We start from the raw sequence: 26181 nt of genomic DNA on the forward strand, positions 1-26181 counted from the left end.
CGGCTGTAGCCCATGACTGCATCCCCGCTCATCCAGCTGTTGCCCTTTCGGTGTTGAAGCGGGACTTGGGGAAAGACATATTTTTTTTTCTCTGTAAGTTCCGTGAATTATTTGCCCGTTGAGATTTTAAAACGTGTCGCTTTCTACTTACACAAGCAGGTGCATTCATTGCTGAAATTATAGCTTTTTCGTGCAATTAGGTATATTAGGTATCCCATTTTCCTCCTGCTAAAATAAGATGCCCTTTCAAATTCTATAGGCAACGTTACACAATACTGCTGGTGAGGCTGATTTGCTTCTTTTCTGCTCCATTTTACTGCGACCTCCCGCCGGTGGTCCCCGCGGAGGTCAGGCCACTGTTCTGTCTGTGCCGTGCCGGGGCACGGTCGAGAGGAAGTCATTGTGTTTTCCAAGTGCTTTGCCACAGGTCATGTGGTGGCCTGTTTCGCACGGCCTGCTGAGACGTGCTTGACTGCCCACAAGCTGTTAGAAAAGGGTTCCAAGTGATCGTGGCACCGGAAGTACTCAGGTCCAGTTCGCCTGCTTTAGGGGGGTGCTCAGCCTTTCAGAAACTTTTATACGGGGAGAGAAAGCCCATGGCATTGAGGGTCAGGCCATATAGGAAAGTCACTGCGTACATTCAAGTTTTCACAAGAAGTAAGCATATTCACTTGCCAAACTGAGTCTTAGGGGATGCAGATGGGATATGATTGTGAAGGGTCTGATGCACATCGGAATTCATTGTATAGCTTTGTAACAATACACGGGCCTACACCTTATAACATTAGAACTCTCTATAAGGGGTACAAACTGGTCAGTTTTATTCTTTAGTGATCTTGTTAAAATGTAGCACAAGGCCGAAGCCGGTTTGGCTCAGTGGCAGAGCGTTGGTCTGCGGACTGAAAGGTCCCAGGTTCGATTCCGGTCAGGGGCATGTACATTGGTTGTAGGCACATCCCCAGTAGGGGGTGTGCAAGAGGCAGCTGGTCGATGTTTCTCTCTCATCGACGTTTCTAGCTCTCTATCTCTCTCCCTTCCTCTCTGTAAAAAAATCAATAAAATATATTTTTTAAAAATAAAATAAAATGCAGCACACGTTTAAAAAGCACTTTCTAGAGTCGCCACAGAAATATCTTTGTATATTGAAAATGGGACAGGACCGATGTCCTGCATTTTTAAGGAGACATGTCCTTTTCCATCCAAGGTGACTCAGGAGCAGTTGGTTGGAGTATCCCTCTTGATCAAGTTCAACTACGAATTTTGGAGCCGTGGGGCAGGAGTCCAGTGAGGTCCTAGAGGGGTTGGTTCTCTTGCCCAATCACTAGCCAAGGAACACTTTGTCTGACTGTGTCTGGGCTGCCTTCCCAAGGGACTTCTCCATCATCATAGCTACAGAGTTCTTTTTGCTTAACAACTCCTGAGTGTGTTATAATTCATTTGTAACAGCTGATCCCATTGGCTTCCTGAGTCCCTAAGGGCATTTTCAGTTAGCGTTCTGCATGCAACTTTCTAGAACTCACTTGGATAGCACTCACAGAAGTTAATTTTTCCTGGAGCTTTATAATCCAAAATTCAGAAATGGAAAGGAATTTATGCATAACCACATGTTTCTTTGAAGTAGGAAATATTTTCCTCTCTGTAAACAAACATTACCTTGCATTTTTCTTCTGTACATCTCACATGTATAAAATGTGAAACAGTTTCCTATTTTTTTTCTATAACTGCTGGAAAGATAGGTACTCACTTATCACAAAAATTTAAAAATTTAACATTGGCTGAAGGCTGCTAGTTTTCTCAGAAGATTAAAAAAAAAAACTCTGTGGGTGGGCTGTTTTTATATTGCCTTCTCTCAGGAGATTGTACATGCTTTTAAAAAAATAAAAATTAAGCCTGGCGGCGTGACTCGGTGGTTGAGTGTCCATCTATGAACCAGGAGGTCACAGTTCATATTCCCAGTCAGGGCCACATACCTGGGTTTCAGGCTCGATCCCCAGTGTGGAGCATGCAAGAGGTAGCTGATCCATGATTCTCATTATTAATGTTTCTTCTCACCTCCCCCACTCTCCCTTCGTCTCTAAAATCAACAGAAATATATATTTTTTAAAAATTAAAATAAGCACCATGGAACTAGCCATGAGTCATCCCTTTGGTAATAGGGAAATAATCTTAACTTTTCTTCTTCAGGCTGTATACAGACACATTTTTAATTTCTTCAAGTTTGAATGTAGATTAGACCAAAACGATAAGATTAGGAAAATGGATCACGAAGCTAAGCCGTATTTGATTACCTTACTGCCGTTAGAGAGTAGAGATTTAGAAAAAGGAGGTCATTTATGTTTATACATTCAAAGACCACGATCTGCAGTCAGGGAAGCCATCATTCAGGACATGGGTTTTGAATTATACTTTCACACTGTGGCGTGTGTGGTACTATCATGGGAAAAGGGCCTCAGGTTAAAAACGGATGAGATGACCGATACAGTTTATTAAAGGTTTGTCATTTGAGAAATTCCAGAGGAATTGTCCTGAGTAACCGACAACTTAGCAGCCATCCCCTTAAATGTTGACGCTAAATGAAAGCTTCAGTCTTTATCCTCAGTAGGAGTATGACTTCAATCCCCTCCCACACTCAGTGCTATGCCCTCTGTAGTGGTCCTTCTGCCCCACAGCTAGCAGCTGCACGTCCACATCTTTGGTTCTCCAGAGCCATATTAAATCTCCATCATAAGCACTGGCTTTTCATTTATATACTTTGGGGCTAAGCCTGGGTCTTTTTCCTGATGCCATCTCTCTTTGAAAGAACCAAATCCGCCTTCTTGGAACAGAGTTATGGATTCAGTAGTGCAAGATAGTCTGTCTTCTCAAAGGTGCGTTTCTTATTTAAATGACCCCCTCCAGGTTAGAAGTGCCAAAGACCAAAGAGGGCAAGAAATGATGTGGCAGGTGTGAGAGGAACAATTGTCTTGCCTTATGTCCTCTTCCTGGTGGGCAAGGACACTCACTCTGACTTTGTTTTAAAGTTGCCTGCAGCCGAAGAGCAGTTGTCAACCATTAATAATAATGTTACAGAGGAAAGATGGATTCCAAGGTGACCCTAAGTAAATTAACGCGTGGTCTGAACGCTGGCTGCTGCTGCGAAATCAGCACATTCACTTCCTTCAAGGGCAGGGAAACCTTGTGGGCAGCAGAAGTAGCTCTCCCTTCTCTCTTCTGTCCTCCTGCAGTGTGAGTTTGGGAGGCTCTCCTTTACTGTCGCTCCTGAATTACCGTTTCTCCCTGTGCACAAAATTGATTTGCCACTTGACCTCTCTCGTATGTCTTCCTCAGCACCAAAGTCTGCTTTGCACCCAAGAGGGGCACTGACCAGGTGCCCTTCGAGCCAGATTTGGCACCTGCTTGCATGTGAGATCGCTGTTAACTCCATCCATAACGTGGGCCAAGGATCAGTTCCTTTCTTTAGTCTCCTTTTTTATCGCGTATGAGATGCCGGGGTCCATTCACAGTCAAAGCTCCTGTAGGAAGCAGAGCACTGTGTTCCAGGTCAGGCAGACATGTGATGCAAAGGCAAATTGAAAGGCACTGCCATCAACTGTTTGTCCCATTCATTCCGATGGCACTTGAGGCCTTCTCTCTGCCAAAGCAGAAGGGTGTGTGTGTGTGTGTGTGTGTGTGTGTGTGTGTGTGAAATATCAATAAACTGAAGGGGAAAGGTTAATGTATAAAATCAGAGAATTTGAAAGGTATTCAAATTCTGAAACTTTTCTTTTTTTTCTTGGAAAAACACACTTTGGCAGACCATCCTAGAGGTAGAAGTGGGTATTTCTTCTTAACATGAATTGCCCAAGTTTTGCAATCTTAGCATCTCATCTGCTGGTTTTTTTAAAGTTGCCTTGAAATTGGGTCTTACAGCAGGACCAACATTTATAACACAAGATCATTGGAAATTGAATGATAAACTCTATTCCTTGGTTTTAAAAATATATTCCAAGTAAGACTTTATTTGCTATAGCGGGAGCTTTCTTTCTTTGAATACCATACCTGAAAATTTGAAGGACAAAATTGCACACTATAGACTAAGTCTTAGAATTGGTAATAAAATGTGATTAAAAAGGAGGGGACAACAAATAAAAAAAACTCCAATAACTATGAAATATGCAGTATTAAATAAAAAATTATAAGGCATAGTTTCATAGTTAAGGATATCAGAAGCCTGTTTTTATTTAAAGTCTATTGAAGTTCAAAATGAATAGTAAGTTGACCTTTGCAAATTCCCAGAGCAAATACATACTAAAAATGATTTGAACATAGGACTAATTTACTGGTGATCTTTCTCTAATGGGGGCTCTGTTAGATTTGATTCAATATCACTTAATGCTTCTCTTGAAAATAGCCTTTGCCTCTCTGAAACTCATAACCGAATTATTACTCTGGTATTTTTCTTTGGAATTCTATTAAATAAGTCTAATACCTTTTCCTTGGGGAGGTTTGCCTTTTTTGAGCAGAGGAGTGGATAGAAAATAACATACGAAGAGGCGGGTAGTTTTCCAGCTTGCAGTTAAATGTTCAAGAGTAAATTTAATATAGTGTTTCACTTTGCTCTGTTTTCCCACTGAAGCCATTTTACTTATTGCTCTTTTGCATCTGTTGTGAGTCTTTGCTCGTGCGCTCTTTTATCTCTTCTTAAGCTGCTTTGCTTTACAAGGCAATGTCTGCAGTAGGCATCTCTTCTTTAATATATATATATATATATATATATATATATATATATATATCTTCTTTAATATATATATATATATATATATATATATATATATATATATAAACACACACACACACACATATATATATTATATATGTTTTTCGTTTCTGGTTCAAAATCTATTGGTGTTTCCTGCTCCACCACTCACTGTATAACCAGAGATAAGTTATTTAACTCTGAGTCTATTTCCTCATCTGTATAAACCTATATGGTTGCTTTGAGGATTAAATAAGCGAGTACATGTAAAATATTCAGCACAGTGCTCAACCACTCAATAACTATGAAATATGCAGTATTAAATAAAAAATTATAAGGCATAGTTTCATAGTTAAGGATATCAGAAGCCTGTAAGTGGTCAATCATTGTTCTATTATTTATATGTATTTTAGAAAAATTGAAATACGCTGAAAACATCATAGAGGAAAAATTATTATCACCCAAACTTTTACTACCCTAGATAACTAATGATACATCCTATATCCTAAAACCTAATATGCTAAGTGTCTGACCATTCGACCAGTCTCTCTGATGCACACTGACCACCAGGGGGAAGACGCTCCAACCAATAGGCTAGCTTGCTGCTGGAGTCTGGCCGATTGGGACTGGGCGAGATGGGCCCTCCCACAGTCCCTCTCTGGAGCCCTCCGGCAGTCCCTCCCGGGCCCTGATTGAGCACTGATGGGGTCCATAGGCCTAGCCTACATCCTCTTGCAATCTGGGATCCCTCGGGGGATGTCAGAGAGCCCATCACCACAGGCTAGGACCCCACCAGTGCGTGAATCCGTGCACGAGGCCTCTAGTAGTAGCATAATTCAGCCATTTTTTTCTCATACGTGTAGTATACAAACTGTTTTATAACCAGAGTTTCATTATGAACATTTTCCCACATAACTGTTACTCTTCCAGAACACGATCTTTTTTCTTGATGAATTTTTAAAATTCATTTTAAAGTTATAGTTGACATACCTTGACATGATTTTCAATAGATTTGTTGTTGTTTTTTTCCAATGTTTAGACCTCCCATAATTTAATTATTGGTTTCCAGAAATATTATTCATGAATAATATTTGATAAACATGTTTGCTCACAAGTCTTTAAAGCTTATCTTTAACTTCTTAAATAACTTCTTAAAATAAATTCCTAGAAAGACATGCTAGGTAAAAGGTGTAAACTGTTTAAGTTTTTATCACATTTTTTCATTTGTCATAAAGTCAATTTGAACTTTAATAGGATTGTCTGATTAATAGTCCAACCACTGTGTAGAAGATAAGCTTTCCTTTCCTTCAGATTTTTTCCTTGTCTCCTTACTTTAATCTCCTTCTATTTCAGTGTGCCTTAAACTGAGCACCAAGCACATTCTTCCTCAAACATATTTGATGATTTCTTTTATTCCTTAAGACGTTTCAGTTTCCTGTGACTGCTACAAGTCAAAAGTCCCTGGCTATCAGGGAGGTAAGCCTTCTCCGCCTGCCAGCTTCCTCCTCCTCCCAGTCTTATCAACTTCATTTCTTATTATCTCTCCCTGTGAACTCATATTTACTACTTTCTAGATTGCATTTCTCTTCTCTAGTAAGTGCTTCTAACCTCAAAGCTGATTTTTAAACTCTACTGGAATGATTTCCTGATTCTTTTTCTTGTCTCTTTGCCTAGATTTCTCTTTTTAGAGGCTGGGCAGCACTCAACAGATCTCCTATGTTAATTAAACATGCTAATTCATCTCAAGATTCATTCGTATTTTTGTGTTGCTTTGGACAATGCTTTTCCCTCGAATTTCGTGTGTGTGTTGTTTGAATATTAAAATTGCAGTTTCTTTAATGGCAAAGGGTTGTTCTCCAGATAGTGTCTTAATCTAGCGTGCTGTACTCAGCAGACACTCAATAAATTGGAATTGGATAGCTGACAGGTTTTCTTTTTAAAGATGAATTGTGAAGCATTTAGTAGCTTTTAAATTACACTTTGCACACCAGATGGCCAAATCTTTTCATATACATTAGTAATTAATTAAAGAATATACCACTGCGCAGTAAATAGTTTCTGTAGTATAATGACTAAGTCTCAGCATTCTATGTACTGGGTTCCCAGAATTTAGTTTCCTAGTCATTCTGCTTCTTTACTGCCTTCCAGACTGCAGTTGGCTTGGGTAATATAAATGTATGCAAATTCTGTAAGAAGTTGCAATAGGCGCCTTTTGTGCCTTACCTCACAAGCATTTACTGGTAGTTTATCTAGCTCATCTTTTTATTCCCACTGTTCAATATCTTCTTAGTATAACTCAGTAGTCAACAAACTGGGGCTCATTAGCCACATGCGGCTCTTTGGCCCCTTGAGTGTGGCTCTTCCACAAAATACCATGCAAGTCTATTTTGAAGAAGTGGCGTTAGAAGAAGTTTAAGTTTAAAAAATTTGGCTCTCAGAAGAAATTTCAATAGTTGTACTGTTGATATTTGGCTCTGTTGTGCTGTTCCTTATTCTGGGCCCATACCCCAGGGACAATACTTTTTGACCGTTTCTTTTATTTTAGTTTCTAATGGTTGTGAGTATAATTTTAAACAATATGTGTATGCCTTCATTTATTTTGTCAAATTCACAGCAAGGAGATGTTAAACTCTCAGCATTCTTAAGAAATATGTTTTAAGAATTTCAGTTTCTGATTCACACATGCCACTCTATCGCTTAATTTCTTTCTTATAGTTCTGTTTAGTTGTGTTCTCGGCTGGAAGGGGGGAAGAGTGTGCTATCTCCCCAGCCCCGCCAGACGAATATATTAGAATCTTCAGGGAGGTCTTTGTCACAGTATACATGCCTTGCTTCCTACCTCCAAGGGAAGCATGCCTACCGGGTTGAAAATCACTGCATGTAATTTCAGATGTCCCTAGATGAGAGTGCATTGTGAGATAGTGTAGAAGCAGAACAAAGTCAAGTTAAGAATGATCCGATATAATAAAAGGCCAATATGCAAATCGACTGGACAGCAGAACAACCAGTAGGTATGACACACACTGACCACCAGGGGGCAGATGCTCAACCCAGGAGCTGCCCCCTGGTGGTCAGTGTGCTCTCACAGCGGGAGCGCCGCTCAGCCAGAAGCCCTGAGCCAGGCTCACAGCTGGCGAATGCAGTAACAGTGGCGAGGAGCCTGTCCTGCCTCTGTGGCAGTGCTAAGGATGTCTGACTGCCATGGGGAGGGGCTTAAGCCATCAGTTGGACATCCCCTGAGAACTTCCCAACTGCAAGAGGGTGCAGGCTGGGCTGAGGGAGTGCACGAATTTCATGCACCAGGCCTCGAGTATGTGCATAAAGGCCAAAACATTTAAGTGGTGTACAGTTCTTTTTTCTGGCTAACAGATATCATTGTCTTAGATGTTCTCTTTTTCTGTTTATCCCACTATTCCATTACCAGCTTGTACAGAAGGCTCTCCATTCTCTTCCCTTCACAAGAATTCCCGTGTGAGCATTAGTGAGTAGAGAACAACAAAACAAAGTAGAAATACAGCTGGCATAGCATAGACTGTCTTTTGCTGAGACGAAGCGACTTGGCTTCTGCATTCTAGACAAGGGCAGTCATATTTATATCTAGTAAGATTACTATTATGGGGCCTTCAGCATTCAGGGGGATAGTTGTTGAAACTTCGAATACTAACTCCATGAATGACAAACTAAATCTATCATCTTTTAGACCTTTCAGCCTGGTAGAAAACTCTTAGAGGTCTGTGATTCTGCCTATTTGAAAAGTCAACTTACTGGGTACAGTGGAGACTAAAAGTGACAAGGATATGATTGTCTAAAGGGTTAGCACCACAGTGCTTTTGAGTTCTCGCTGCAGCACCTAAGACAAAGTGAAAGCCTACAATGAAAAATACTAATTTTTTTTTACCTGTTTTACTTGCAGACTGCAGCTGAATATGTAAAATCTCGACTCCCAGAGGCCCTTAAACTGCATCTACAGGATTACGAGAAAGACAAAGAAAATAGTGTTTTGTCTTACCAGACCATCCTAGAACAACAGATTCTGTCGATTGACCGAGAAATGTTAGAGAAATTGACTGTATCCTATGATGAAGCAGGTAAGTTGTCTTTCATACACACACAATAATGCGATTTTTTTTCTCCCTGCAGAAATTTTCTTTATAGATGGGTTAAATTTAGGCCCTTTTCTGAGGTAGAAGATGAAGGGCAAACTGGACCCAAAGGTAGATAACATGGATTAACAGTGAGTTTCTTCTCTGCAGTTTTAGTATAAAAAATTTCATCAGGAGGTTCCTAAAAAATGTCTCTTAAATATCAAATTCCTTTTACAGTTTTGCTGTTTCTTAAAAGAAAATTTCTGGTCTTTTATCAATCATGGACTCTCATTGATTTAATCTTTTGAAGTGTCACTTCAATTTCAGATACCAGCTGAAAACTTTTGCATCTGATAATCCAAGAACTATTATTTGCTTCAAGTATTACTTTTTAATTTCAGAGAATCTCTTTTCTGAAGAGTTGCCTTTTTTTCTTTAAGTTTCAAGCTGAACTTGATTTTCTTTTTCCTTAACTCCTTATATGAATTCTAGTCCTTCTTATCATACCAGATATTTTGGTTCATTGCCTTCCATACGTTCATTCTATCCAAGGGAGCTTATTATTGAAGGCATAGACAGACCTTATAACACAATTTTTATTTATTACATTGGTCTGTCATCTAAAACCCAAATTTTAATGAAACCAGTGCAATATTACTTGGAATTATTAAAATATTTAATAAAATTAAACTTAAGAGAAATATTCTAATTAAAATGGTTATACTCCCCACCTCCCAACAAAATGGAGAAGAATGTACAGAAAAATAACATTTCTAATAGTCAAATGTTGGTAGTACCAATCCCTATTACTAGGACCTTCTGTTTTTATTTCCACAAGGAAGTTGTTAGCACACATCTCATTTTCTTTCTCCTGATCCTAAGCAGTCTCTGTGCTGATGTTCTTTGCATTTGATTTCAAGCTTGAATAGCAAAAGAAGAGTAAATTAAAAAACAAACATTATGCTACACATGCCTAAACACTAATGCAATTTTTTTAGTTATGAAGCTGTCCCCATTTATATTTTGCCTTATAAACCCTTTGCCTCCCTCTCAGACAGGCTTCACATTTCAAGCCTCGCCTAAGAAATCTCTGCTCTCTCTGATTCTTCTTTACCTCATTAATTTTCCAGACACATTGGTTTCTTCTGCCTGCTGGGTGGTTGGCTATTTGGTTTCTGTATTTGCCTTGTTTTTTCACATTCTTGTCTTTGGAATTCTCATTCATCTCTTCTCTCACCCCTAATGGAGTGAAGGCTATGGTTGGCCCAATCAAAATAATATTTAAATATTTATAAGTATCTTAGAGATCATGGAACTCGTATACTTCACCTACCTACCCCCATAATCATTTTATGATGAAAAACCTGAGACTCACAGACTTGCCTGCAGTAACACAGTTACTCAGCTATGGAGCTGGAACTCCAACCTCCTATTACAAATCAATTCAGGCTTCCACTGCCTGAATGCAGGTTCTCATTCATTCAGTAGGCATTTGTCCAAGGCATAGTGATATACTAGGCCAGTGGTCGGCAAACTGTGGCTCGCGAGCCACATGCAGCTCTTTGGCTCCATGAGTGTGGCTCTTCCACAAAATACCACGTGTGGGCACACACGTACAATGCGATTAAAAGTTCGTGGCCCATGCACAGAAATCGGTTTTCGGCTCTCAAAAGAAATTTCAATCATTGTACTGTTGATATTTGGCTCTGTTGACTTATGAGTTTGCCAACCACTGTACTTGGCAGTTGGAAGAAAGAGGGAAGAGTTCTGAAAAGGCAGAGGAGTATTAGAGATGTTGAAAACGCCTTTTTTAAAGGTTAATCCTCACTAAGGATATTTTTTTCATTGATTTTTAGAGAAAGTGAAGTGGAAGGAAAGGAGGCATGAGGAGAGGAGGGGAAAGAGAGAGAAACATGTATATGAGACACATGCATCAATTGGTTGCTTCCCATACACTCCCTGACCTGGACTGGGAATCGAACCCACAACATACTCCAGCAAGGCAGATCTTGTTTAAAGTCTAGCTGGAGAGCTAAAACACACACATATGACTTGTGAATAAAAATTCCAGATTTTGGGCATGAGTACACTCTGTAGTATTCACAAGTTACTGGAGTTAAGTTCTTTAGGAGAGGACATTGGTTTAAACCCTGAAAGACAAATTATGAATGTGGGTTTGTGCAGATAAGAGAGATGCAATCTTTGTGAGGAAAGGGCCCATGTAGACTCCACACTAAGCAGGTATAAGACCCATAGACTTGCTTACAGTAATATACTTAGCCTTACAGCTGGGACTCCAACCTCCTATTATAAATTAATCTGGGCTTTCCTTGCCCTACTGCAACCAGCTACAACTTCCCACCATTGAAATTTTCTACTCACCTGCATATTGTTGAGCAACTTCTGGTCTGCAGAGGTGCTCTCGTACATGGCCTTTGGGAGCAAATGCTTCGGCACCAAATTAATGTACCAATAAACCTGCAGCATGAAACAGCGGAAATCACTATAAGATTGAGAGTAGAAAATCTGAATTCCAGGCTTTTCCTTTAGCTTAGTGGTGACCTTTGGCAAATTAATGTCTTTGAGCCTCGGTGTCTTCATATATCAATTTGAGCTAATAATATCTCACAGGGTTATTATGATAAGAAAGTATGTCACATTTGAGGAAGTCCTTAGGAATTATATTAGAAATGCCACTCATGCCAAATGAGAACAGATTTATGATCTTTTCTATCCCACAGACCAGTTTAAAGGACTCTAGTTTTTTCTTGGCATGTCATCTTTGGGGAGGCAAAGGCAAATTTTTTAAAAATGATTCAGAAGCTTTGAGAAGTCAAGCAACATCTATGTTAAATCAGCCACTCCGGACTCAGTTTGCCCTTGGTCGTTCTTGCATGAGGTGATGCATTTGGTGGGGGCTGTGTATGTATGAGTCAGTGACGGTCACTGTGTGTTGTAAAATCTCAACTGCCTTCTGCTGTACTATCCACATCTTAATGATTTCATTCAAAGAACGAGGAGAAGATTGGAGAAGTCATTGCTATTAAAAAGAAAAATAGGTTATCATAATACAAAGGAATCAGAAAATAGGATAGAAGAGAAGGTTTCTGATACCTTCTGATCTAAACATTTTATACAAAGACATTGATTTCAACTGCTTACCTTCTTTCTATGCTATCCCAGTTTTTACTTGTTCACATTCTTAATACAGCTCTCCCAGTTTTAGGAAGTGGTTAATTATCAATTAGAAAATGCCCTTCTTTGTCTGTGGAGAGGTTAATTTGCCTTTCATGCTCATCCACTGACAAATCAGCCTGTGTGACAGTTACCACATCTGTGGTTTCTAAATTTCTAAAAACCAGTTAATGAAAAATCCTTAGACACTTGTCTAAAAGCATTGGCTCAGAATCTCTTCTGTCTTGCCCTCTCAGTTTCCTCTCTTTCCCATCTATACTAATAAAAGGGTAATATGCTAATTAGACCTGACATCTGGACATCCTTCCAGACAAAGCCATGGTGGTGGGGCTGAGGCACAGGTGGTTAGGAGAGACCAGGCCAGTAGGGGAGAGCAGAGAGCAGTTAAAGGGATTAGGCTGGCAGACAGGTGAGCAGTTAGGAGCCAGTGGTCCCAGATTGTGAGAGGGATGTCCCACTGCTGGTTTATGGGATCAGTCCAAAACCAGCAGTCGGACATCCCCTGAGGGGTCCCAGATTGGAAAGGGTGCAGCCTGGGCTAAAGGGACTCCTCACCATCACCATGCACGAATTTTGTGCACTGGGCCCCTAGTTAAACATATAAGTATCTGACATTTTTATTCTTCCACAATTCAACTATCCAAAAACCTGACTTTCAGCAAAGAAATGGGAAGGAAGCAAAAGCCACCTTCAACCATACCAAGTCACCAAAGCTTTAGATTCTCACCTGTTAGATTATATTTTCCAATGTGATGTTTTTAAAATTTTTTGTTTTGACATTGAGTATTGTACTTTTATTATAGAAACAAATAGAAATAAGTAGAATGGTATAATAATAGAATAATAATTATCAGTAATCCTATCATTGTAAACATTTGATACGTTTCTTTCACTCTAAGCAAAATGTTATTGATATCTAGTAGCTTTGTATCCTACATTTTTAATCTAACACTATGACATAAGCTCTTCTTTATTTTATTAAAACCTCTTCATGTGACAGTCATTTTAATGGCCACATAATGTCCTGCTCTTTGAAAGTACTACTTACTAATCATTCTCCTATGTTGGACGTTTGGGTTTTGTTTTTGTGAATAATGCTGCAATAAATATGATGAACATTTGTCTGCATTTCATATTACTCTAAAAAACAGATTTTAGAAAACCACAGTTTAGAATTAGAAGGTGGGGAAAGGGGATGATACTGGGGGCAGAGACCTAAAAACAGCAAAGAATAAAAGCAAAGAGCAAATTCATAGAAATCGTATTCCCAGCAATGTGCTGCACTCTACATTAAGTTGGCATTTGTAGACTCTGTAGTATATAGAGTTGACATCATTAATCTTCATAATGATGACCTTGAGTCACAGAGAAAAAGTTTAATTATACTCTATATATAGAAGTAGGAATTGTGTAAACCACTTAAGAAGGATTTTTATCCAAATGTGTTTTTTTAAGTTTGGATTATTATAGTGATTATTAAGTTTTGTGGTATAATTGAAAGAGGTCTTAGACCAAAAGACCCAGATTCTATTGCTAGCCCTACTGCCAACCAGACATATGACCTTGATTAAGTCACTAAATCTCCCTAAACCCTATTTTGCCATAAAACAAAGGAGTGAACAGGATTTCATAGATGTCTTCCATTTCTAAAACTATGATTCTGGTCTCTTGGCAATGGAAAACTCAGGTGGCCACAGCTTTTTCAAGGTAGCATGTAGCTTCTTCTTGAACTTTCTGCTTGCTCCATCAACTTTCCCCTGTCTCTTCACACAGCCATGTAGTTCACACAATACCAGGCTCAAAGACCACTATTCAGTCTTTTTAGCATCTATACAAGAGGATGCCCAGGCATACTTTTGTTGGTGGGGTGGGATCCAGGCAAAACTAGATTTTGAAAGGAGAGGCTCTGAGCCATCATTTATGAGTCCTCATTAAGATAGCTTAGATATTTTTACTAGCATTTATTAATGCTACAAAGTAAGAAAATATGGTTTACATTTGATCTATTAATATTTTTATTTCAAATCCAAGTTTATACACATTTCTATAGATTCAGCTTAGACACTAAGGGAAGCAGTGGCATGATTTGAGAAGTGATCAAAATAGCATTTCACATCATCTCAGAGAACATCGTTAACCTCAATATTCATTATTTGTTATAGGAAGCAAAAATTGAAGGGTTAAAATAGCAGGAGAGGGAATCTTTCCTCTCCTTGATTATTTTTGTGCTTGTATATTATTATTTTTGTTTCATTAAGTAATGTTAAACTGTTTTTTTAAAAATATGTTTTTATTGATGTGTTATTGTGTTTTAAAGAGAGAGAGGAAGGGAGAGAGAGGAAGACAGAGAGAAACTTTGATAGGAGAGAGAAAAATGGATCAGTTGCCTCCCATATGCATTCTGCCCAGGGATCAAGCCCTCAACCTAGGAATGTGCCCTGAGAGGGAATCCAACTGATGACTTTTCAGTGCATGGAACATTGCTTAACCCACCTAGACACACTGACTGGGGCAAATTGTTTTTCATTTATTTTTAAGTTTGGGTATGAATAAATAACCTACATATTCCCTTGTTAAGGATAAAGTAATACAGCTTGTGATGCCTTGTGATTGAGGGAATTGTGAGGAGAGTATGCCCCTTTATTTGAGAGTAATATTCTCTGTTGCACACTCAAGCACCCTCAGGCTTAAGCAACAGCACTTTGGGAAAAGCTGAGTATGCCTGTGCTGGGTGGACTGGCCAGTGGAGATATCTTGTTGCAGGCCTCGAGACAGTTGCCTAAGTTCCAGCTTAGATCTTTTTCTCAGAGTTAAATCTAAGGCCAGTGAGGATTTTATTTCTGCTCTTACTAGCAATCCACATAGCTTTCCAATGAGCACAAGTTCCTACCATATACAACGACCACTTGCAAGTAGGAAGTGAACCAGGCATTGCAGGTGAGGGAAAGAGAGAATTCAGCTGGCTGTTTATTGTGTTCATTTGGGCATCAGTTAAAGCTGGGGACCTACAAATCCATTTCCAAGTGTCAGGCAATCACACAAGTTTCCCAGAGGATGTCAGAAAGCAGTGACAGAATTCATTTTTCAGCCTCTGCTTTGTGATGCCCTGATGCAGGTCTATATTGGACATTCCTGAGAGCTAAGCCCAAGCAAAGCTACCTGCCGGGAAGACACTCCACGTACTGTACTGTACTTTTTGGGAAAATAGCTTTTTTAGAGGGTGGGGGATATGCTCTAAACAATTTGGAAAGTAGCTGGAGAGTTACCTCCTATTGAGCTTATTTTATTCTTCTTAAAATAGGTGATACCTAAAAGTTCATCTATGATTTAATTGAGCCATTATTGTCAGAGTAATCAGTGATCTCCAAAGGAAAGCCATTTCCTGCCATGGGAGGGAAAAACTGAACACATATCAAGAAACCAAACTCAAGAAAAGAGATTGTGAATTATTTAGAGTCTTTTCAGGTTTGCCAAGAACATTAAAAAAAAAAAAAAAAAAAAAAAAAAAAAAAAAAAAAGTAGTAAAAGGCATTTGCAGGAAATTCTTCACTCTAACAAATAGGGTGAATTTCTTTAACAGGTAAGTTTCTTTAACAGGTCCTAAGGGAAGAGGTGGCACTAAGGTTTCTTTACTTTAAACCTTCAATCAGGACCTGGTTTATGGTCTCAAAAGATATTCTTGCCAGAGGCTGCTGATAGGATTTGGAAGGAAGAAAAAAGAACAGGGACCCAAAAGAAATTTAAAAAGGGAAATTGAATACTGGTCATGGAACCTCTGACTCCAACTTCTGAATTTCTGTAAAAAAAAAATAAAAAAATTGCTGTTTCATTTTTCCACTACAAAAGAGCAATATAGTGCGTCTAAAACATTTTTAAAATATGGAAAAATAGAAAAGGAAAAGCTAAACCCTATATTGTTACCAATGAGTAGATGTCCTCGTCCCCACCTGCTGCTCATGGAAGTGGAATTCTTGGATCATCCCATGGAAAATATCAGCGATATCCCAAGGCTAAGATCAGAGCCAGGGTCCAGAGTTTCCTTTCCTTATTGAAACATAGTCAAACCCAGCATCAAGTTAGCTTAGTTTGTGTTCCCAGTTGCAGTCCATCAGACCATGGTATGTGGGGTCTGCAGGGCCCCTTGGCTGTGGGAAACATGGGCAGGAACAAAGCCCAAGGAACCCGAGAGCTAAGAGAACCATGAGCCTAGAGCTGAGAGAGCAAACTCCTCTCTTTGGGAGGTTGTGTAACTCCACTCTCCTAGCCAATGATTTCTGTTCCCAGGTTTGATTTACAAGCACTTTCCCTGGATCACTCCAACTTTACTGTGCATGGGCCCATCTCCCCTTTATTGGCTCCCTTTCCCCCAGCATTTTGTAGGGAATGGGCTGGTGCTTCCCTGGGGAGTGCAAAGTTGCAGCTTCCTGGTGAAGCTTCCCAAATGGCCATGCTTATGTCTGACCTTCCCCTTTGCTCCTTTCCTATCCTACATAATAAAAGGCTAATATGCAAATGGACTGAATGGTGGAACATCCGATTGCTGTGATACACACTGACCACCAGGAGGAAGACGCTAGATGCAGTAACTGCCATGACTTGGCAGCAGTGGTTTTCATGTGATGCACCCCAAAATGAGAGAGGAAAAATTGTGATTCCGCTTCAGTGGTGGGTTACATTGTTGCTGGGGCACTGTAGGACCTGAATTTGGTTTACTGCACACTTGCGTTTGCATTCCACACCCTGTATGACAGCAACTCTGCAGAGTGCCCTCTTACTCTCCAGGACCCCTCAGGGGAGTCAGAGAACCAGTTTTGGCCCAATCCTTGTAGGCCAGATTAAGGGACTCCACCTGCCAGAGGGACCCCACTTATTCCACAGACACCCTTTGAGCCATGGCTCGGACACTAGGGAGGGGCCACAGGAGATTGGCTCCAAGGCATGTCTGGCACGTCACGCTGGCCACCTTCTAATTAATTTCCTTTCACTGTGCACGAATCTGTGCACCAGGTCACTAGTTATTAATAAGTAGCTAATACAGCCGAAACTGGTTTGGCTCAGCGGTAGAGTGTCGGTCTACGGACTGAAAGGTCCCAGGTTCGATTCCGGTCAAGAGCATGTACATTGGTTGCGGGCACATCCCCGGTGGGGGGTGTGCAAGAGGCGGCTGGTCAGTGTTTCTCTCTCATCGACGTTTCTGGCTCTCTATCTCTCTCCCTTCCTCTCTATAAAAATTCAATAAAATATACTTTAAAAAAAATAAGTAGCTAATACAATAGTATCACTATTACTTAAACATAACCATCATTTTTAGTGTATTTACTTCTGGTCATTTTTCTCTGCTGGGTTTTTAATTATTTCTACCTAAATTTTTATATATTTTCTCATCAACATTGAAATATAATTATATTTTTCCATGCTCTTAGAAACTACTCATAAAAGTAATTCATAATGGCTGCATAATATACCACCATAATATACCACTATAACCTGTTAATATTTTCAATACTGTCCCTCTCTTTTATTTGTGTTTTAGTTCTCATCACCATGTATAATAGAATCCATGAATTTGGAGGTGTGTTTCTTATTTGTGAAAAGATGAGAATAATAACCTGATTGGCATAAACATAATGAAGATGTTTATAATGCAGCTATCAATAGTTTTTAGTTATATAACAGTGAGGACTTAAATAGGTAGCCAAAATCCACTTATAATCAGAGAACTTCTTTCTGGCAAGTAAAATCAATCTTGTTAACCAAGCTGATTTGAATTTCTTACACTTCCCCTTTTGTATGTGGATTGAAGAAGCCAAAAGATAAGGAGTGGGGGAGTAGTAACTAAACAAAGTGTCTTTCCATCTACAAACTAGAAAACTGACATCCATGGCAGTTCAAAGCACCCAAACGGGTGATTCTCAAGCTCTGGGGTCAGCTTCTGTGTCTGTGGCGAGCCATTGAACCTCCCTGATTGGTTTCTTCAACTGTAAAACGAGGGCTTTCGATTCGATATTTTCTTAGGTCTCTTTCAGCATTGACTTTCTGTCTTCAGTTCACTTAGAATTCATTGGCTCATTCATTTATTCACTCCGTAAACATTAACTGAGTGAGCCAGGCACTGAGACAGTGGTAGAAACAGGTGACTAGAGTAGAGAGGAATCAGTGCTGTGTTGAGGACAATAGATACCCAGAGGAAGAAAGAATTGGTTTTTAGATATAGAAAGCAGAAAGTAAATCTATTTGTTTATTTCTCTTAAATAAATCAGAAAATCATGAGAGAACCCATAAGTTTCTTGAACTGTTTATCTTGAACTTTAAATAATTCCCATTGCGTTTTTAAAGGCAGGTTTATTGTAATGCTTTTTTCTTTCTTTCTTTCTGTACCTGTGGTTCTATGCCAGTGCCTTATCCCGATTTATTCTTGCCCTTTGCTATAGCATCACCTTCCATATTCTAAGTGTTACTGTCCAAATAATAATGATTAGTTTACATTAGCTTATCTCAATGTCATCAGCATTGTCTGTTTCCTTATGAGATCTCCAAATTTAAAAAAAGGTAATTAGTGTTAAAGATTGTGAAAGTACTATGATGGGGAAAATACTCTGATCCAAGTTTTGCAGCGGACAAAATAAGATTAAAACATTTTTAAATATGCGAAAATACTGGAAACCACAGGCTGACATTGAGATTTTGAACCAGGAAGTGCCACCTCTGGTGATTAGCACATTTGACTGGAGCTGTTTATCTTTCCAATCAAGTTGTCATTGTTAGCCACAAGGGAAGTGATGCTACTACCTGCTCTAAAGTAGTGTTTGATTGCGATGGGCTGGAGAAAATGTGTGCACTTCAAAGAAAATAATTGTGCCAGGTGGTCACAATTTAGAAGGCATTGACCAGCCAGAGACAGGATGCCGATGCTATCTGTATCTCTTTCTTTCTTTCTATTGGAATTTTGTAGCTGGGATCCTATAGGCCTTGTTGGAATGCTCATAATAAATTTTAATGAGATCCAAGTTAGTGGTAAGACCTTCAGTCTGTCGGGGGGGATAATAGGACAGTTTTAAAGTGCCCGAATTCCTAATGTACTTTTACTGTCCATTTGTATTAGTGAGAGGTAAGCAAAATGCATCCTCTGGCTGGCTTCCAGACCGGGAAGATCTGTGATCAGAGGCAGCTGGACTGCTGTTTAATGTCACACCGTACGAATGTTGAGCTTAGTCTTCGGGAGCTGGTAGACACCGAAGTTTTGTCTGATAAATTGCCTCCTGAAAAGCACAGTTTTCAAGTCACCTTCTAGTGCCCAGAGGTGTTCTCTTGGTGTTCATTTCTGTAGTCAATGTCCTTGTCTCAAGCCTGTGTGGCTTAAGCCATGCTGATGAATCTGACTGGATGAAGAGTTGCTATAGTATGTGCCCTCAGGAGGCACCTGAATGTGCGAGGTTGTTCTGCAGTCAATCCGAGGGAACTGTAAGCCGACTACACAGAAATCGCTGCGACAAACACTCTTCACTCACACAAACATTTACTGTGCCGGGATCTGGCTGGGTGCTGAGCGTCTAAGAAATGGAAAAAGACGGCCATGTTAGAAGCCTTCTCCCTTTGAGTTTATTGCTAATCTTTACTATGGTGTCTATAAATCTGTCTCTTAAGGCCGGCCTCAAAATCACACTCTTAACTGGCTTCTTTTGCACCTGAGCCTGGCTTTCCATTCCTCTGATCTCAGTCTTCCTCATTCAAGGATGTAGCAAAATTACATTTTTTTTTTGTTATTTACATTCTACTTGCTTCCTGAAAGTTTGATTTAACATACATCCACTAATAATGTTACAATAAAAACAGAGAATCAAAGCCACAGAAAGAGAAGGAAGCAAACATGCTAACCATGAAGGACAGACCAAATAAAACAAATTTTCACTAGGAGACGACTTCTCTTCTGGTACTAAAGTTTATGGGGACTTTTTCACAAGGTACCTTGTGTATGGGGCATTAAACATGATCTCCACCCGAGTTCCCTGAAAGCAGAGCCTGAAATAAAAAGCTGAGCGCAGCCAGTTAATTCAGGAATACAAGCCTCGGGAGCTGACGTGCAGGGCCTTGGGAATGAAACAGAAAAAAAGAGAAAAGAGAAACCAGGGAAAGCTACTAGGAGGATACACAGTGGAGTTGGTCTCCCCTGAGGGCACCTGCTAAGGAACCTCCTAAGGAAGCTCATGAATGGGGCTCAGACCCATCCACCAGCAGGTGAAGGGGGAAGCATTTAGCCACTACCCTCATTTGTCGAGGGTAGTTCCATTTACATTAGCTTCTCTGCACTTTGGTTAACATATGTCCGTATGCTAAGTGGGTTCTTCAGGCCTCCCACACACACACTTTGACATCGGATAAGCTCTAAGGAAGAAGTCAAGTCTGCATCTGGGCTGACCTGGTCCCTATACCAGTAGCAAGAGAGTGTGAAACGGTGCATAGATGTCCCATATAAAGATGCAGCCAGTGTAATCTTAAAACTTCTTTACAGGAAATACATGTGAGTTCATCTCATGGCCATTTCTTGTGTAACCATCATCTATAATGCTGAGGATACTTATTTCATGTTTTTTTTAAAGCTCCTGTATAAGCACACGGCTATGTCCAATGTAGAGAGTACTCAAATGCATTTACAGAACATCTTACATATAGCAGAAGACAGAAGGTGATGGCGCTTTGTTTGATGTAACCGTACTCAGCTTCCCAGCTCGAACCAAAATAAATGGGCCAATCCTCATTTTCGTGATGGATGAATTAAAGTCCCCCGGCCCTTCAACCTGAGTGGCACAGTGAGATCCAGTTTTCAAACTGGGTTGTACATTTTCACATAAGTAAAAATTAATCACCTTCCATAGATAACTCACCATAGTGGTTATTCTGGAGAGCAGGAGCTGGGGAAGGAGACTTAATTTTTACTTTTTTTTCTTTTTCTTTTTCTTTTACTGAATCCTCTTATTGCACTGTTAGAATTTTTAACTTTTCCCATGGGCCTTCTATTTTTAAAAATTCACAAAAAATAAATAAAACTAAACAAAATCTTACTAGTGCATTAATCCATATCTTCTGTGCTGGAAATAGACTATAAATAAGGCAGAAAGCCATTCTCCTTGTTTTCAATAAAGCTTTTCACTAAATCGGGTATATCCCTGGAATAAGTCAAGGAAAGAACTGAGTGGCAAGGCCAGCCATCCTGGAACTGCAAAGTCAGGGTGAGAGAAAGTGGGTAGCGAGACAAACTCAGTACTGTACCAAAGAGCACCTGGGTGGCAGGGCCCCTGCCATCGGGTTTTTAGTAGTCTTTATACCTTGAGCCAGAGCTGATCCCACAGTCCAGAGAGGCCTGGTTTTATTGGGAAAAGAAGAAAGAAGAAGACAAATGAGAAGAAGGAGAAGAAGGGTATTCATGAGCAATGAGCTGTTGGGGATTTGGTGGTTCCTAATCTCACTTCCTATTTGTTGCATCTGCTTTACCTCAAGCTTGACATTCCTGTGTCTGACAAGTTACTTGACTTGCTGTGTTGCTTCACCTTTAAGTCGCTTTCTTTCTTTCCTGAATGACAGCCAAACATTTACTGATTTCCTTATAAGGAAGTATAGTATAATGAAAAGAGCCTAGGCTTTGAAGATAAGCTTTGTGATAATTCCTTATAATATCATACCTTGTGGAGCTGCTTCTGAGAATTAATGTGTGGAAAATGATAGACATGTGGTAGGCACCCTAAATGATGGCATCTTTGTTATTATCTTTGCTGATACTTAATTTGGAATGTATTTAGTTTGGTATATAGGGTAATTTGTCAATCCTCTTCATGGTGGAGAGGATTAACTATCTTGTACTTTGCATAAATTAACTTCCTAACCAGGACAAAACAAAAACCAGCCAAAGACTAACCCTGTCCTTGTCCTTCCTTGCCCTATTCCTGGGTGGAAAAGCAATTCCTCAAGTTAAGTGTTGGGCTATCTTTTTAAGAGTCTGTTCATTTGTAGGTTTTGTTTTGTTTTGTTTTTTGCTTTTTTTTTCATTGCTGTATATTAGTTATCTCCTGCTGCATAATTTAATAGCTTAATTTTCAAAATTTAGTAGCTTAAAACAATACATGTTCATTATCTCACACATCTTCTCAGTGTCCAGAATCCTGGTTGGTTCTCCCGTGAGGTTGCGGTCAAGTCGTCAGCCAGGGTAGCAGTCTCTGAAGACTTGGAAGTGCTGCTTCCAAGCTCACCCCTGTGGCTTTTAATAAGAGGCTTCCTTCCCCCAGGGGCCTGTCTACAGGCTGTTTGTGCACGGCTTCCCTCAGTGTAAGTGATCTAAGAGAAAGAGCCAGGGAGGACCTGAGACAGAAGCTGCAGCCTTTTATAACCTAGTATTGGAAGTGACATGCCATAATTTCTGCCATATATTCTCGGTCACACAGTCTAACCCTAATTCAGAGTGGGAGGGCACTCCACGAGGGTGAGAATGCCTGGAGAGATGCAGCCACTGTGGGCATCCTGGAGATAGGCCACCACAGTCTGTGCTGTAAAAAGATCTATTCCTACTCTGCCAATTCCTTCATTTCCCCTCTCTATTATCATCACCTTTTCCTCTCATTTTCTAATCACTACCTACATCCACTTCCCGTAAGTCCAACGCTGGAGTGTTCAACCCTGGAACCAGCACCAGGATGACCTTAGATTGTTTAGACCCAGCATCCTTTCCCATATTTGTAAGTTATGTTTCATTTGATCAGTGGCAGTGCCTTCAATGTATCAGTTATCAAATATTTTGATGCTCACTTCTGACTCCTCAACCCACAAGGATATTACTTTCTAGAGTTTCTTAAAATGCACAGTGTCTTGTCTGTTCCAGGTGCTATAAAAAAAAAAATACCACAGACTTTTACCACTCAGCTGAAAAACAACAGAAATTGATTTCTCACCAAACTAAAGGTTGAAAATCCAAGATTAGGGTGTTCTCATGGTCAGGCGAAGACTGTCTTCTGGATTATATACTTTATACTTCTTGTGTCTTCACATGGTAGATAGGGCTATGGGGATCTCTCAGGCCTCTTCCATAAGAGCACTAATCCCCTTGATGAGGACGCCATCCTCATGACCTATTCAAGTCCCAAAGGCCTTGCCTCCTAATATCATCATATTGGGCATCAGGATTTCAACATTAGAATTTGAGGAGGACACACATATTTAGACCATAGCATCCATGTATCCCTACAGATGTGAAATTGAAGCTTAGTTTTTCACAGCAGTATTCTCAATGCTTCAAGATTAAGGTATTATTCTCTAGATTGTAATAGCCTTTTTCTCTCTCTCACTATTCCCTCACTACCCATCCCTCGTTTTTTCTGTTTATTCCTTTAACTAGCTATGTCCTAAATTTAACCCATTTAAATTTTTTATTTTTATTACATAATTTGATGACCTGTTTGTCTTTAATTTTTAAAATAGAAGAGTAGCCAGCTGGTTTGGCTCAGTGAATAGAGCATTGGCCCATGGACTGGAGGGCCCCAGGTTCAATTCCAGTCAAGGACATGTACCTTGGTTGCAGGCATATGTGGGAGGCAACCAGTCAGTGTGATTCTCTCACATTGATGTTTCTCTCTTTATGTCTCTCCAACACCCTTCCACTCTCTCTCTCTAAAAAAAAAAAATCAATGGAAAAGTGTCCTCTTCATGCGAGTATTAACAAAAATATAAATATAAATAAATATAAAAAGATAAAGTAAAATAAAAATATAAAATAAAATGGATGAGTAGAATAACTGGATAAAAATTTGTTTCTGTATTTGACCCAGCAATTGTCTTCAGTAAAAAAAAAAAATAAATAAAAATAAATGTTTTCTCTCTTTTCCTTATTGCCTCTTGGGTGCATTTTCTATAGTGTAGAGAAAAAAGTGAAGAAGTCACTGATTACCTTGTCTGTCTCTTCCACTTCTCACTATGCCATAATTGCCCTTACTTGTGGTCCTCTACTTTTCTACCAAAACCCTATCTCAGATTCTTTGTTCCCAAAGAAAACAGCTATAAACAAGTAAGTCTCTCATTGTGTCAGCTTTAGTAGGAGAAGAATGTGGATGACATAACAAATAACATTCCCCCCATTTCCTAGCTGTTTCTTTGCACCTAAATTCTTTTTAAAATGTTTTGAGAAAAACATTATTTTTGAGAAAACTCATGTATTTTTAACCTACTACTCTTTTCAAATTGCTTTCCAAGCCACAGGAAATTCAATCTGAGATTACCCGTTAAAGATCTAGGAAAAATGAAAATGCCCTCACGGCATTAGAGGTGCATTTTATGTTTGCACTCACGATTCAGCTTGTGAAAAGTCTTGGCCCATGTAAATAGAAAAATTCAGCCAAATTTGCCTACTTGTCTGCAGGCCTACATGTATTTTAAAAATCCCTCCTGAGCCGAAACCAGTTTGGCTCAGTGGATAGAGCATTGGCCTGCGGACTGAAGGGTACCGAGTTCAATTCCGGTCAGGGGCATGTACCTTGGTTGCGGGCACATCCCCAGTGGGGGGTGTGCAAGGGGCTGCTGATTGATGATTCTCTCTCATCAATGTTTCTAACTCTCTATCCCTCTCTCTTCCTCTCTATAAAAAATCAATAAGATATATATATTTTTTAAATCAGTCCTGAAAGTGTTATATGCCTGGAAGGTCAGAGAACAATTAGTTGTGTTATTTTTCTCTTTTAGCTGTAATGTCAGTAATGCCAAACCTCTTCCATTGACTGTACTTCCCTGTAAACATTCCTCTGTAGGAGAAATCAATATTCCAGAGCTACCAAAGAAAATGAACTTGTCTAAAAACAGTTGCCTGTTGACAAGATTTTAGCAGATATTTATTTGTTTATTTATTTATTTATTTATTTAATAACATGAAAGCTTTACAAAATACAATGAGGTCAGAGATGACATCTATGGTCAAATCTACTTCTAATCTGTAAATCCCTGACTAGATGCACTTGTGCTAGTTTTTAAATGGATATTTTGAAGACTTACTGAATTTATGACATTCTCAGTATTTTTATAATCTCTGAGCACTTGGGGGTCTGCAGTTGCATTCTGTGCTCTAACATCAGCATACTGTCCCTGGTGCCTGCTGGGTCTTTCTTGCTAGAGTCTCAAACGAGTGTCTGTTTTGCCCTGCTTTCATTTATCAGGAATTGTTTTCTAACAGCCCAAAATAATAAAATGGGTTTACGCTGATACTCTTTACAGGAGTGCTTCTCAACCAGGGGCAAGTTCCCATCTATCTCCCTCTCCTCCGACATTTAACAATGTCTGGAGGCATTTTGATTGTCACAACTGAGGAAGGGGAGTGGAAGACAGAGCGGGTGGTATCTAGCCAAAGATGCTGCTAAACACGCTGTACTACACAGGAAAGCCCCTCACAGCAAAGAACTGTCTGGTCCCAAATGTTGATAGTGCCAAGGTTGAGAAACTGCTTTAGAGCAATAGTTACCAGCCTTTGTAGCTTATGAGAATCACCTTGGAGGCCTTATGTTCCTACTGCACCCAAGTAAATTAGAATCTCTGAGCAGTGGGGCACTCAGACCTCAGTATTTTGTAAAAGAGAGTCCTTGCCCAGCCACGGTTGAGAACTGCTACTTTGGAGCAAACATGTTTAAAAGACACGACCAGTTTAGGCATAATCCCAGACAGTTTCCTTACGGGAGTACTTGAAAATATTAAAATGTGGTTTGATGTGTTGTACAGTATCCACATTATAGTATTGTAATGAGTGTCCAATGAATTTTCAATAACTTTTTATATTCTCTAAAACCAGCACTTGAAACTTGAGAAAGTGCTATTTCTCATTGCCATATTGGAAGTTTGTTTACCCTTGGTCCTTTCTAGTTAATAAAATACATTCTTTCTCCTTCTCTGTGGAGATAACAAGTATTTACGGGTAGCTCTAGTCATAAAGTTCTCTCAGATAACGTTTGGAATGTTTGGAACAGTGGTGATTTGTTTTCTTCAAAGGTTTCTCATGTGTCTTTATTACTTGAGAAACAAGTCTCATCACTATGCAAAAGAGCTAAAATGCTCTCGCTAAGAATATTTTATTCAAATTTCCCCTTTCGTCCCTTTCTTAACCATTGTATCTCACCCCAAATTAAATCTTAAATGCATTGATAGTTA

General features: G+C 39.6%; 1 protein-coding gene across 1 annotated transcript in view; it reads left to right on the forward strand.

Moving 5' to 3' along the window:
• PPM1L (protein phosphatase, Mg2+/Mn2+ dependent 1L) overlaps positions 1–26181 on the forward strand; it is a 237203-nt gene that overhangs the window by 163285 nt on the left and 47737 nt on the right. The window contains exon 2 of the mRNA XM_036443654.2: positions 8649–8823. Within this exon, the coding sequence (XP_036299547.1) occupies positions 8649–8823 (175 nt within the window). The remainder of the gene's footprint in view (positions 1–8648; positions 8824–26181) is intronic.

This window comes from Pipistrellus kuhlii, unplaced genomic scaffold (assembly GCF_014108245.1).
Source record: "Pipistrellus kuhlii isolate mPipKuh1 unplaced genomic scaffold, mPipKuh1.p scaffold_m20_p_2, whole genome shotgun sequence".
Classification (NCBI taxonomy): domain Eukaryota; kingdom Metazoa; phylum Chordata; class Mammalia; order Chiroptera; family Vespertilionidae; genus Pipistrellus; species Pipistrellus kuhlii.